The sequence below is a fragment of the Monoraphidium neglectum genome (assembly GCF_000611645.1).
Source record: "Monoraphidium neglectum strain SAG 48.87 unplaced genomic scaffold scaffold01981, whole genome shotgun sequence".
In the NCBI taxonomy this organism is placed as follows: Eukaryota; Viridiplantae; Chlorophyta; class Chlorophyceae; order Sphaeropleales; family Selenastraceae; genus Monoraphidium; species Monoraphidium neglectum.
Genome location: NW_014011647.1, coordinates 1 through 11,048, shown reverse-complemented (window position 1 = coordinate 11,048; position 11,048 = coordinate 1). Strand labels below are relative to the sequence as shown.

Here is an 11,048-nt window from a genome sequence, read left to right as displayed (position 1 = left end):
GGCCTGCATGGCGCGCCGGCCTGCATGGCGCGCCCGCCGACGCTCTGGACGCGGCCGTAGCGAAGGTTGTGTGGTTTGGGAGGGGAATCAGCTGTGCTCGCCGTCTCTTTGGCTGGTGAAAGAGATGCAGTGCAAAGCATTGCGAATGGCATGCACACATCAAACTTCTCATGTTGCCCCCCTGCCCCAGCTGCTGCGGAGCAAACTCCCCCCATCTCTTAATCCTCCCTCCCTGCCCCCCTTCCTCCCACCCTATCTCCCAATTTGAATTGTGCGCATACGCACGCACACATACACACACATACACTCTTGCATAACCCATTCCCTCTGCGCACCCAACATCCACGCAGATCGCCGTCGATGATAAGACCGGCAAAGACACGCCTCGCGCCGCCAAGACCGGCGCCGAGCACTTTGCTGCTGTCGTCACCCCCACTGGCTACTTCAACTGGAGGAGATAATTGTGAGAGCAGCTCCGCCTGCTGATATGGTGCCCATGTGGCTCAACAGACCAGCCCTCGTCGCACCCGCGTGTCAGGAAGGGGCTGGCAGAGTTGGCCCGTTGCGCGCAGTGCAGGCTCGGGCTCGGCAGCCCTGTGCGGCAGCTGCCTGATGCATTCAATGCACTGCGTGCGTGCCTCTGGTCCTTTAATATGTCCCATTAAGAACATGCTTGACTTTGCGCCCCCACCGCGCTGTTGCTGCGCAGCGCACCTGCGCGCAGCTTTGGTGCAGGCGGGGGCTGCCGTGCGGGATTGGGGGTGCAAGAGCACGAGCAGGAGGGGTGCACCTCCGTGGGTGCTGCTGCCGTCTGCTGCGTGGCCTCCTCACTGCAGCATTTGAATTTGTTTGTGGCATTGCAGGGCGCGTGCACCATGCACTTCGCATCTGCTTCATCACTTCCATTCAATGGCCTGCACCGATGTGCCAAAGGGCCCTGCAAGAGCATGCACTTGGCTTGCATGGCATCAACAACCTGCGCGTGTACACCCACGCACGCTTGCGCGCACACGATCACAAGGCTGCGTCCAGCCAAGTGCACCATTCCTTACCGCCAGCATGCATGGCGATGAGGGACTCTCACACACTTTGAGTGCTTGCGCATGCACACACAACGCCAACCTCCAAACTTTGGACGCGCCTCTGTCTGACCAAATATTGGGACATGCCCGTGCCTCCCCCGCCCTCACTTGGTCCATCGGTCATCCCAGCTCACGGCCTGATGAGCAGCAGCCAGCTCGCGCGACGGTTGCCCGCATCAGCGCTGTGCTCGCGTCGCACCGCCACGGGCCTCGATTTGACAGGCTTGAGGGTTCATGACATGCATGCGCGCCCTGTCTGAGCGTGTTCCTGTGTCTGTCACACCTCTGCATGTGGCTGGTGCCACTCTGAGCCACCTCCCAGCTGGCCGATGCAGCCAGCCTCGTGCATGCCACGATGTGTTTTGACGTCGGCTTCCTGCCGAGGCATCAGTGCTTGTTTCAGCACCCGCCCCATCAACAGCTTCTGCTGTCCTTTCCTTGATTTGGAATTTTCCACCCGTCTAAGGGCTGATCAACCTCTCTGACCTGGCCGCCTTGGGAAGCTGCAGGCGCTGATCAGTGCGGAGCCGCCGTTGCGCACGCATCCCGCCATACCGCCAAGCCTGGGAGCCCCTCATTACTAGAAATACCGTAATTGGGTATTGCCCTGCTTGGCTGCCACTGCTCTTGATGATGTCCTGGGTGCTGAGCGATGCAGGGGCGCCCACATCCTTGTTCCCTGCACCCACCATCGATTACCGCGGGCCCCTTGCACTGGCCCTGCCCTCTTAACAGTTCCTTGAATTTCGGCTATGCGACTGCCAGAGCAGGGGGCCTGATCCCCCTGTTCCCTTCTGTGCGCCTGCCATTGAGTCTTGCGTAGCGGCTGTCGGCATTGGCATCCACCTGAACCGGTGCTACAGTAACTGTGTTTCCAAACGATCCTGCTGCTCAATGCAGAAGTATGTGAGCAGGGAAAAGGGGCTCAGCACAGATGTTTGCTGTGCCAGCAAGTGGCCGCACGCCTCAGACAGCCATGCATGTGCATGAGCGGGTGTGCCGGATTATGAGCACTCCAGTCCTGGTGGCCGGTCGCAGCAGCACCCGGTGCCGGATGCACCGTGCCGGACCCAAAGGTGACACATTTATGATTTGTTGCGCGCATACACACCCGATCGTATTGTTTGATGTTTCCTATGATGAAGACCTGTACGGTATGCCCATTTCAGATTTTATGCAGAGAGATCTCGCGATCCGAAGTCGCTGTAGCAGTGGAAAGCCTCCTATGCCGACAATTCTGTGTATATGTGGGCCCTGTGGCTGCGGCAAAACGTAAGCATGCGCTTGCAGCCCCGGGACATGATGGGGCGCCTGCGATACGCGCTTGCGCATGGCACAAGTGCGCGGCTGCAAGGCCCCCAGTACGCTGCGGTATCGAGCCGCGACCTGCATCTCTACCTCTACCCCCGACCCAGCACCGTCGGCCGCGCTGTCGCGGCAGTGGCCGGCTGCGCCTTCGTCGACGCCGATGGCTTCCACCCGGAGTCCAACCTCGAAAAGATGCGAGCGGGCGTGCCCCTCACCGACGAGGACCGGTGGCCTTGGCTGCTTGCGCTGCGCTCGGAGCTGCTGCAACGAGCGGCCAGGTGGGATCAGCTGTGTGTGTGCAGGGCAGAAAGGCACCATTTGAGTTTGCAACGGGGCTGTAAACTTTCGGTTGGCGTCTGGTGTGTCACTGGGCAGCTCCCGCACACTCACGATGGCCCATCCGGGTCTCCACACTCTTGTGCGCCCCGTCGCTGCGTGCAACCACAAGGCATCACCTGACTTGCAATCAAAGCGACTTCACCCGTTTGCCGCGCCCTTGGTTCCCCAGTGGGCAGAGTCTTGTGCTGGCCTGCTCGGCGCTCAAAGCGTCGTATCGACAGTTGCTGTCCGGCCAGGCGCCGCCCGGCGCCCCCCTGGAGCCGGCCGGCGGCGCGACTACTGCTTGGGATGCGGCCGGCCACCCACACGCGCCGGCTCACAGTGCTGCGCCAGAGGCGATGCCCGAGGCAGCCACGGCGCCGTCGGCCGAAGCGCGAGAGGCGGTGGCCTCTGCTGATTCAGAATCGTGCGACGGCGCCTCCAGCTTTGCCGCTGACCGCGGCCTCAATTTTGTGAGTATCTAATGGCATCGGATGCACGTGTCCACGTCCCGCGTAAATATGCTTTTCCAGTGGATGCTCGATTGGCAGAGTTGCGGAGTGTCGTATGGAGCGCCCCTGTACCGCTGCTTTTGCACTTATCCTTGGTTGACGGCATCGCTGGTGTTGCGAGGCCCCTTCCAGCCTTTGCAACCTGTCGCTGTCACACACCACAACCAGAACCGCCTCCTGCCCTTGGTCCCAGGTCCTGCTGCTGCCGCCGAGGGACGCACTGCTGCGCCGTGTGCAAGCGCGGCAGGCGGCAGGGGCCCACTTCATGCCGGCGGCGTTGCTGGACAGCCAGCTGGCAACCCTGGAGATGGGAGCACCCTCCGATTGGCTGATTGTTATTGACGATGACAGGCCGCCAGAGGCGGCGGCGGCTGCGGTGGCGGCTGCATGGGCAGCCCAGAGGATACGTGCAAGCCCTCTCATGGCTGAATGACATCGCCCCGCATGTTGTTGCTGCATTGCGCTGTGGGGTCGGCATTGCGCTGTGGCTGGCATTGTTTTTGCTTTAGTGCCCATCTGCAACAGCTCTGACAAAGTATGGTATGCATGTCTGAGCTGCGTCTGTTACATTCAGGTCTCTGTTGTGCACAAGCGCCAGGGGCATGTCGCATGCGCGTGGCTACACTGCAGCACACATGGTAGAGTGCAAGAAAAGATCAGCGGTCATGGCCAGTTCTGAGAACCAAGCTGGAGCAGCATGGGACCTGTCGCGCGTAAGCTGGGGGTAGTGTTTGCCAGGGCTTAACCCCCAGAGCAGGGGCCCTTGGGGTGACCAAAGCAGCAAAACGCCACAGTGCTGTCAGCTGGAAAGTGCCGCACACCAGACCCAAAGTCACTGGTGATGTAATACGAAGCCCTTGCCCCAGTGCTGTTGTTGCAGATCGAGCGCATGGCCCCAGTCCAGCCACTGCGAGGGCAGCACCAGATGCAGAGCTCACTCCTTGAAAGAGTCCGGCCACACAGACGCGTGGCGCTCAGGTCCCACAGCTTCAAAAGTTCACGTGCAGGGGATAGCACACCGCGCCCCCCACCCCACCCCTGCTGTGTAGTTGACCGGGCGCAGCAGGCCAAGGTACCTCCGCAACCCTTGGCATGGCCTCTCTGAAGCAAGAGCACGCCGTGAGGTGTGCGGTGGCCGTTCCGTGCGTCCGCCTCTGCCCGCTCTTTGTGTCAGCAGGTCAGTTTTGGCAGGCCCGCCACGCAGTTGATGCGAGCCAGGGGGATGCAGCAGAAACGTGCTGGGCGCAAACCATAGAATTCACTCCTCGTCAACCTCATGCCAAAACACGGCATCATCATACATGTTGTCCACCTCGACCTCCTGCTTCTTCACAGCAACCTTGGACACCACAAACCCGGCCGCAAGGCCGGACACGATCGCCACGCCCAGCGTCACCCCGAGCCCGGCCAGCTGCCACAACGGCTGCTTCGTGCCATGGATCATCAGCGGGGCGTTGGCGGGCGTCAGATAAATCCAGGAAAACAGAGCAGAGGCAAGGCCTCCAAGGATGCCAGGAGCGCCGTGGAGGTTGGCGACGCCGCAGGTGTCGGAGATCCCGAGGTACTTCTCGAGGGCGGGAGAGATCGTCTCGTAGCCCAAAGTGGATAGTGCACCAGCAACAATGCCAACTAGGAGTGATGGGCGGTTGGATGTGAATGGGTGGGTGAGTGTGCCGGTCAAGGGTGTGTGAGTGGCGGGTGAACAAGTGGGCTTTGCCACGCACATGCGGCGTTGTACAGCAGTTGACATCGCACGCAGTTGAGTTGCTTGCACGGCAACCTCAGGCCTTATGGACGAGCCAAGGCCAAAGCAAGGTTTGCATGACACTGGGCTGCAATTCAAACGCTGCTGGTGGGCAAGCACTGCAGCCTAACCCAGGTGCCGGAGGCCCGCGCACCAGCCAGGGTCGCGGCCGGTGGGAGACGCAGGTTGGCGGAGGACCCAATAGCAACGCCGCCTGCAGGGAGGGCAAAAGTAGAGGTGATTCCGATTGCGCCCATGTATGCGCAAGGCCTGGTGCTTGCCCCTCGACGATGGCCGTGTGGGCTTCCCTATCACACTCCCCTGCAATTACAAAGCGGCGTTGGGCACGTGCGGCGCGGGCTAGCAGCCCGTCCGTGGTTGCCGCTCGGTGGTCAGCACAGGAACCCTCCAGCCCGCCAAGTTGAGATCGGGCGCGAGCTGGCTGTTACAGGGGCACCTCTATCTGGTGCGCCGGGCAGGCGCACTCACCAGCCAGAGTCGCGTTCTGGATGTGCACCATGTTGAGCTGGTTGCCAAACGCAGAGGACGCGACGAACGCGGCCAAGCAGGCACCCAGCAGCGCAATGACGGTGTTCATCACACACAGCCCCTGCTCGCCCGCAGCGAGGGCCCCGTTGAAGGACGGCCTGCAAAAGGGAGGGACAGGGACAGGCACCAGGGGGACCGGAAAGCCGGTGATTGGCTGATGTGCGTTTGTGAACAGGCGGTTGGCACAGGGATGCTGCAGCAACAGCATGTGCGTAACTGCTGTGAGGGGCGGGCAGGCTGGGCCCCCGGTCTCCGCGATCTCCATGTGCCCATGCTCCTGCGCCCTGGTTTCCACCATACCCTGCATCACCCATCTCACCGTGTCCCTGGCCGCCCCAAACCCCTCCAAACGTAATGCCCACCAGTAAATGAACAGGAAGAGCGTCCCCAGCATGGCGCTCATGTCCGACGCGTAGCTGGCCCCGTTCTTGGGGTGCCCCGCCCCTGCTCCCTTTGGCGACAAGAACACCGACGCCGCCAGCCCATAGAGCGCGCCGAAAGCATGGATGGTGATGGACCCGCCGACGTCCAGCGCCTCCCAGCGGCCCGCGACCAGCTGCGCGGTAGCTGCGTAGGGGGCGACCTCCAGCGCCAGCAGCCACACAAGCTGCGCGGGGGTGGCCTTGCCCAGGACGGCGCCGAAAGATATCATGGCCGCGCCCGCGCAGAAGGCGGCGTCGATCATGAGGGGCAGGTCAATCGTGACGACCCCGAAGCCTTGCTGCGTCCAGCCGATGAGGAGGAGGGCCTCGAGGATGACCAAGCATGACGTCACGTAGTTGAGGGCGATGGCGGAGTAGCTGTAGCGCTTCAGGAATGTCATGAGGGCGCCGAATCCCAGAAAGATCTGCGTGCGTGCGTGCGTGCGTGCGTGCGTGCGTGTGTGTGTATGTGTGTGTGTGTGTGCGCGCGCGTGTGTGTATGTGTGTGTGTGTGCACGTGCGCGCATGCATTCCGCGACTCGCTTGTGTCGATTCAGAAGGCGATCATGCAGTTTCGTGGCGATGCTGTGTCGCCCCTGGTTGGGTGGGCGGCGCGGTCGTGGGCTCGCCAGGCGCAATGTGATAGCCGCAGCTGCGATTTATAGCTCAGAATGCTATTTGCATGGTGTTTTGGCCACGCAACCAGCACACTTAGGGCAAATCAGGGGACCACTGCTGCGTGCGCCCGGTTTTTTGGGGGGGAGGGGAGGGGGTCGGAGCGGAAAGCCGCATCCAGGCGGCGCGCACCATGACGAGGACGTCTGTGAGGAAGCTGTAGTAGCGGTCCACGTGGGCAGGTGTGGCTTCCTCCGAAAATTGCCCAAACACGGCGAGCAGGCCGAGCAGTGCGGCGAGCAGCGCGGCGAGCGAGGTTGAAAAGGTGGCCTTCAGGTCAAAGCTGCTGCTGCCATGGAGCAGCGGGGCGCCCGCCTCGGCGTCTATGGCCATCTTGTGTTGGATCTTTCCACTGCTGAGCTCGGTTAGCACAACGGAGGGCCGTTAGGGCTCCCGCGGCGAGCACGTGCGTGGTCTCGAAACAAAGCTAGCAATACTTCCAGACTGGGGCAAGTTCACTGCGTGCGTAAGGCGTAATCTGAATCAGTTGAAAAAATCCCTGATGTGACAAGCGAACCCGTTCTGTAGTTCTGTTGCCGGGCGAACCAGTGACTGAGATCATGACTCGTGACGCCGGTGGTCGGGCGGCGAGTGCACCTTTGTTTTCCAGTGAAACAGCCAGACCTGCAACCAAGGTTAGACTGGGGAAATAGCTGGTTGAGGCATCCGAGCGAGCAACGCAAGCTTAGCTAGGTCTGCGGTGAGGGAACTCAAGCGGTGTTCGGTCCACTCACAAGCCAGAATGAGTCCGCATGCACGGCTGTGGTCATATTGTGTGTGCAGCAGGGTGCAGCGAGGCTAAAACGGCGTGAGAAACACGCCTCTGGTCTCATAGCCTTTCATGATGCAAAGATGTGCAGGTCTTACCCAACCCTCTGCGCGCAACCTTCCGTGGCCTTTCTTAGTAAGTTCCGCTGCGCCACAACGCAACAACGGCTCCCTGGGCCTGGCTGCTTGCTGCTCAATTGTGAAACTCAGACCCAGTGCTGTTGCTTCGCAGGCCGTCCGTCCAGCAAGGTGCTATACGTCTGGCCACCTCCCCAATCTTTCCCCGCCCCTGCATCAGCGAGGATCCACGTGTGTTCTGGGACTGGGACGGACAATCTGGAGCGATGCCGAGCTCTTACATATCAATTGTGTGCAATTACAGCACGCTGTTAGTGACAGGGTCTCTCAATAGCTAGGTCTGTGTCAAAGAGCAAGCTGTCACCAAGGTGTGAGTAATCTAATGATACAGCGCAAAACCAAGCATACAGTACATCGTATCAACATGCACTTTGGCGAAGCAAATGGCGCAGCATGTATGAAATAGCCAGCAGCTTCGACTGGGGTGCTGCCATCAACTGATCAGGTATACAGAGCGCTTGCATCACAGCAGGTATACGTGACTCTTGCTCAGGCCCTGATCGCATGTTGATATACATAGAAGTGAGTGTCAAAGGTCAACTTTGCACCGCCTGTGCACCATCGCTGCTGCCACCGCCGCTGGCGTCGCTGTTGCCGCAGCTGGCCGACGAATCGGCAGCTTTCTTGGCTGCCTGCGCCGCCAGGCACTGCTGCTTGTGGCCGCACCTCCACCCTGCCTTGTAGCAGGCGTCGGAGCAGAAGCGCGCCGCCCTGCAGCCCGCGCACAGCCTCAGCCGCACGCCGTCTGCTTCGGCGGTCTTGCCGCATACGGCGCAGCTTGCAGCGGCCGCAGTGGCAAGCTGCGACTTGTTACACGCAGGCTGAGGGGCGATGCTGCTGGGGCCCGGCCCAACCTCCGGACCCAGTCCTGCAGCTGCTTGACTTGCAGCTTGGCGCGAACCCTCTATCTGCAAATTCTGCTGCTGCGGCTGCCGCTGCACGTGCGGCTGCTGCGCCTGATGCTGCTGCGCCTGCTGCGCCTGCGGCAGCACCTGCTGCTGTTGCTGCACCGGCCGCTGCGGCGCCTGCTGCGCCTGCTGAACAAGCGGTGGCCCAGCCTCAGCAGCACCTGCACAAGGGGCATCCACGGCACTGCCGCCCTCCTCTGCTCCCTCGTTGCCCCTGCCGGCGCCGCCTTCCATAATCCTGCCCTCTCTGCCGCCAATGTCGACACCATTGACACCCACCACCCGCAAGACCTGCCACCCGTCCTCTCCCGCGACCGGCTGCACGTTCAAGGTGAGGTTCATAAGCTGCTCCATTGCCGCCGCATCCCCTGCCTCACCGAGAGCCGACCGCGCGGCGGCCAGCATTTCGGCCACCCCCGGCGCCGCGCCCAGCCTCTGGGCCGCGGTGGGCGAGAGGACGATGAGCTGCCCCACGAGGGAGGCCGCCTCCAGCCGCGCGCGTTCCAATTGATCGGGCCGGGTGAGGTGCGCGATCACGCCCAGTGCCTGAGGCGTGGCCACGACCTCCTCGGCCCCCGCGGCCGGGTGCGGGCTGCGGTGGAGCACGGTGTTCAGCAGGCCGCCGCAGAGGGCGGCGCTCTCACTGGCCCGGCGCTTGTTGTAGTCGACCAGCAGCCGCGCCAGGGCGCCCGCGACGCCCGGGGCCGCCGCGACGTCGTCGCGCGCGCGCGGGCAGGCGTGGGCGACGATGGAGAGGAGGGTCGCCGCGCCGTTCCGCGTCTCGAGCGAAGAGTCTCCGTTGTCGGGGCAGGCCTGGAGGACGGCCGCGGCGGCCGCGAGCGCGCCCGGCGTCGCCGCCACGCGGGCTGCGAGGGGCCCAAAGTGCACCGCCGCCCCAACCTCACTCCCAGCAGCTGCCTGCCACACGCACAGGGAGGCCAGCGCGCCGCACGCAACCCCCGTGGCCGGGTTTGCGGGGGGCGCGTTGACGACGACGCGTAGTAACGCGCCCGCGGCGTCCGGCGGTGACGCGAGAAGCTGGGCTGCGGCCGCGGCCGGCGGGCGCGCGTGGGGCTGCAGCATTGAGTGGAGCAGCATGACGCCGCTGATCACTATTTGCTCATTGCTCGGCCAGCGGCTGAGGCTCTCGGCCACGGCGCGCACCGCCCACGGCTGTGCCATCAGCTGCGCGGGTGAGTGGGTGGGTGGGAGGCAGGATTCAGGTGTCGGAGCAGCCCCACATACCCCGCGTGCAGCCGCATGTCACTTCTCAACTTGGCTGTGGGCTATGCATGTGTGGGAGCAAGCGCTCAGGCGGGCGGGCGGGCGGGCGAGCTCGCCCAAACGCAGTGATCCCCGGCAGTCGGGCAGGGCGCTGTCCCGGGCAGGCCCAACCCCGTTGCACCTGCGCGTGCCTCGCGGTAAGTTTCAACTCGGTAGTTTGAGACATTATGTGCATAGACTGCAATATGATTGCAGCGGCCTGCTCTCTGGGCTCGACCAGTGCCTTTTGCAGCTGTCCCAGCAGGCCCAGAGACAAGAGGATGTCAGGCGCCTTGGTCGCTTCTTGCCAAAGCTCCTGGGCCGCTGCCTCGCAGGATGTGGGAGTGCATCTTTTGTTACGATTGATGCGTCCTGCGAGCGCCAGCACCTCGCGGAGCGCCCGTTCCATGGGCTGAGCTGCAGCTAGGCCTCTCGGATCCGCACAATCTGCTTTTGAATGTCGAAAACAAACGTCAAGCGTCATGCGCTACCATAGCGTACCAGCAGTTTGGCCTGTGTCCAGATCTTATTGTCGGTGTCACCAGGATTGGGTTGGCGGAGTGAGACGACGTGGATGGCATAGATCCGGGAACCTCGGTCGCAAATGAACACAATTACAGTAGCCTGAAAGTTTGCAACACTCTCCTAAGTGCAAGTCGCCGTGGCGTTGTTGTAGGCCGTCTAAAAGTTCCGGTTTTCGGCCATCGAGCCTTGCTTAGGACAGCATCACAATAGTCCGGCTGTGACCTGTCTGTCATGCTTGCAAAGCAGCATGCGTGCAAGCACCAGGCTCGCACATGCGGGCTCAGCAGCTGGTCGCCTGTGCGCATGCGTCTTCGAGCGCCGAGCAGCAGACAACGAGCGCACTTTCAGGCCCAGAAGGAGGATCAGGAGGAGTATGATGTTGGTAAGCACGTGTTTTGCTCTTAGCCGGGAACATGCCAAATCAACGAATGCAGTTCCATTCAAGGCAAGGCTGACAAGTTCTCAGCACCAGCCCGCCGAGTGCCTCAACACTGCGCCCTGCAACCGCTGAGGCGCTGCCCTTACGCTTGGTCCTCATCCACTCTGCACCCTCAAGTCACACGTTTTGTCGGCAAGCTGTTTGGCAAGTCGGTCATCGGTGAGCGCTCGCTGGGGACCAGGCTCGCCCGCATGCTGCAAGCAGTTTGCTCCGCACCCTGCGAGACTGGCCCCACCAGCAGTAATGTCCTTTTTGCTGGCCTTGGACACGACCCTGCCTGTCTCTGATTGGCATGCACACGCTTGGTTAGTGTGTGCATGCGCGTGCACACACACTTACACACACATACGCACACACACACACACACATGCGTGCTCGGACGCGCACACCCCCACAC

At 62.1% G+C, this 11,048-nt stretch overlaps 3 protein-coding genes across 3 annotated transcripts; 1 reads left to right on the top strand and 2 right to left on the bottom strand.

Moving 5' to 3' along the window:
• Positions 1 to 3,413: 3,413 nt before the first annotated feature.
• On the top strand, positions 3,414 to 3,653 carry MNEG_9571 (hypothetical protein; the record flags this gene model as incomplete). Its single annotated transcript, XM_014041959.1, has 1 exon — positions 3,414 to 3,653. A coding segment is annotated over one exon (240 nt), but the record flags the coding sequence as incomplete, so codon positions are not given.
• Positions 3,654 to 4,478: 825 nt separating this feature from the next.
• Positions 4,479 to 6,943, bottom strand: MNEG_9570 (Rh-associated glycoprotein; the record flags this gene model as incomplete). The annotated part of the gene is made up of 5 exons (XM_014041958.1): positions 4,479 to 4,849; positions 5,119 to 5,178; positions 5,454 to 5,611; positions 5,876 to 6,360; positions 6,743 to 6,943. The coding sequence occupies 5 exons, from the start codon at positions 6,941 to 6,943 to the stop codon at positions 4,479 to 4,481; spliced, it is 1,275 nt and encodes a 424-aa protein (XP_013897412.1).
• Positions 6,944 to 8,052: 1,109 nt separating this feature from the next.
• MNEG_9569 (hypothetical protein) lies at positions 8,053 to 9,606 on the bottom strand (the record flags this gene model as incomplete). Its single annotated transcript, XM_014041957.1, has 1 exon — positions 8,053 to 9,606. One exon carries the CDS (start codon positions 9,604 to 9,606, stop codon positions 8,053 to 8,055), a length of 1,554 nt encoding a protein of 517 aa, XP_013897411.1.
• Between the last annotated feature and the right edge of the window lie 1,442 nt (positions 9,607 to 11,048).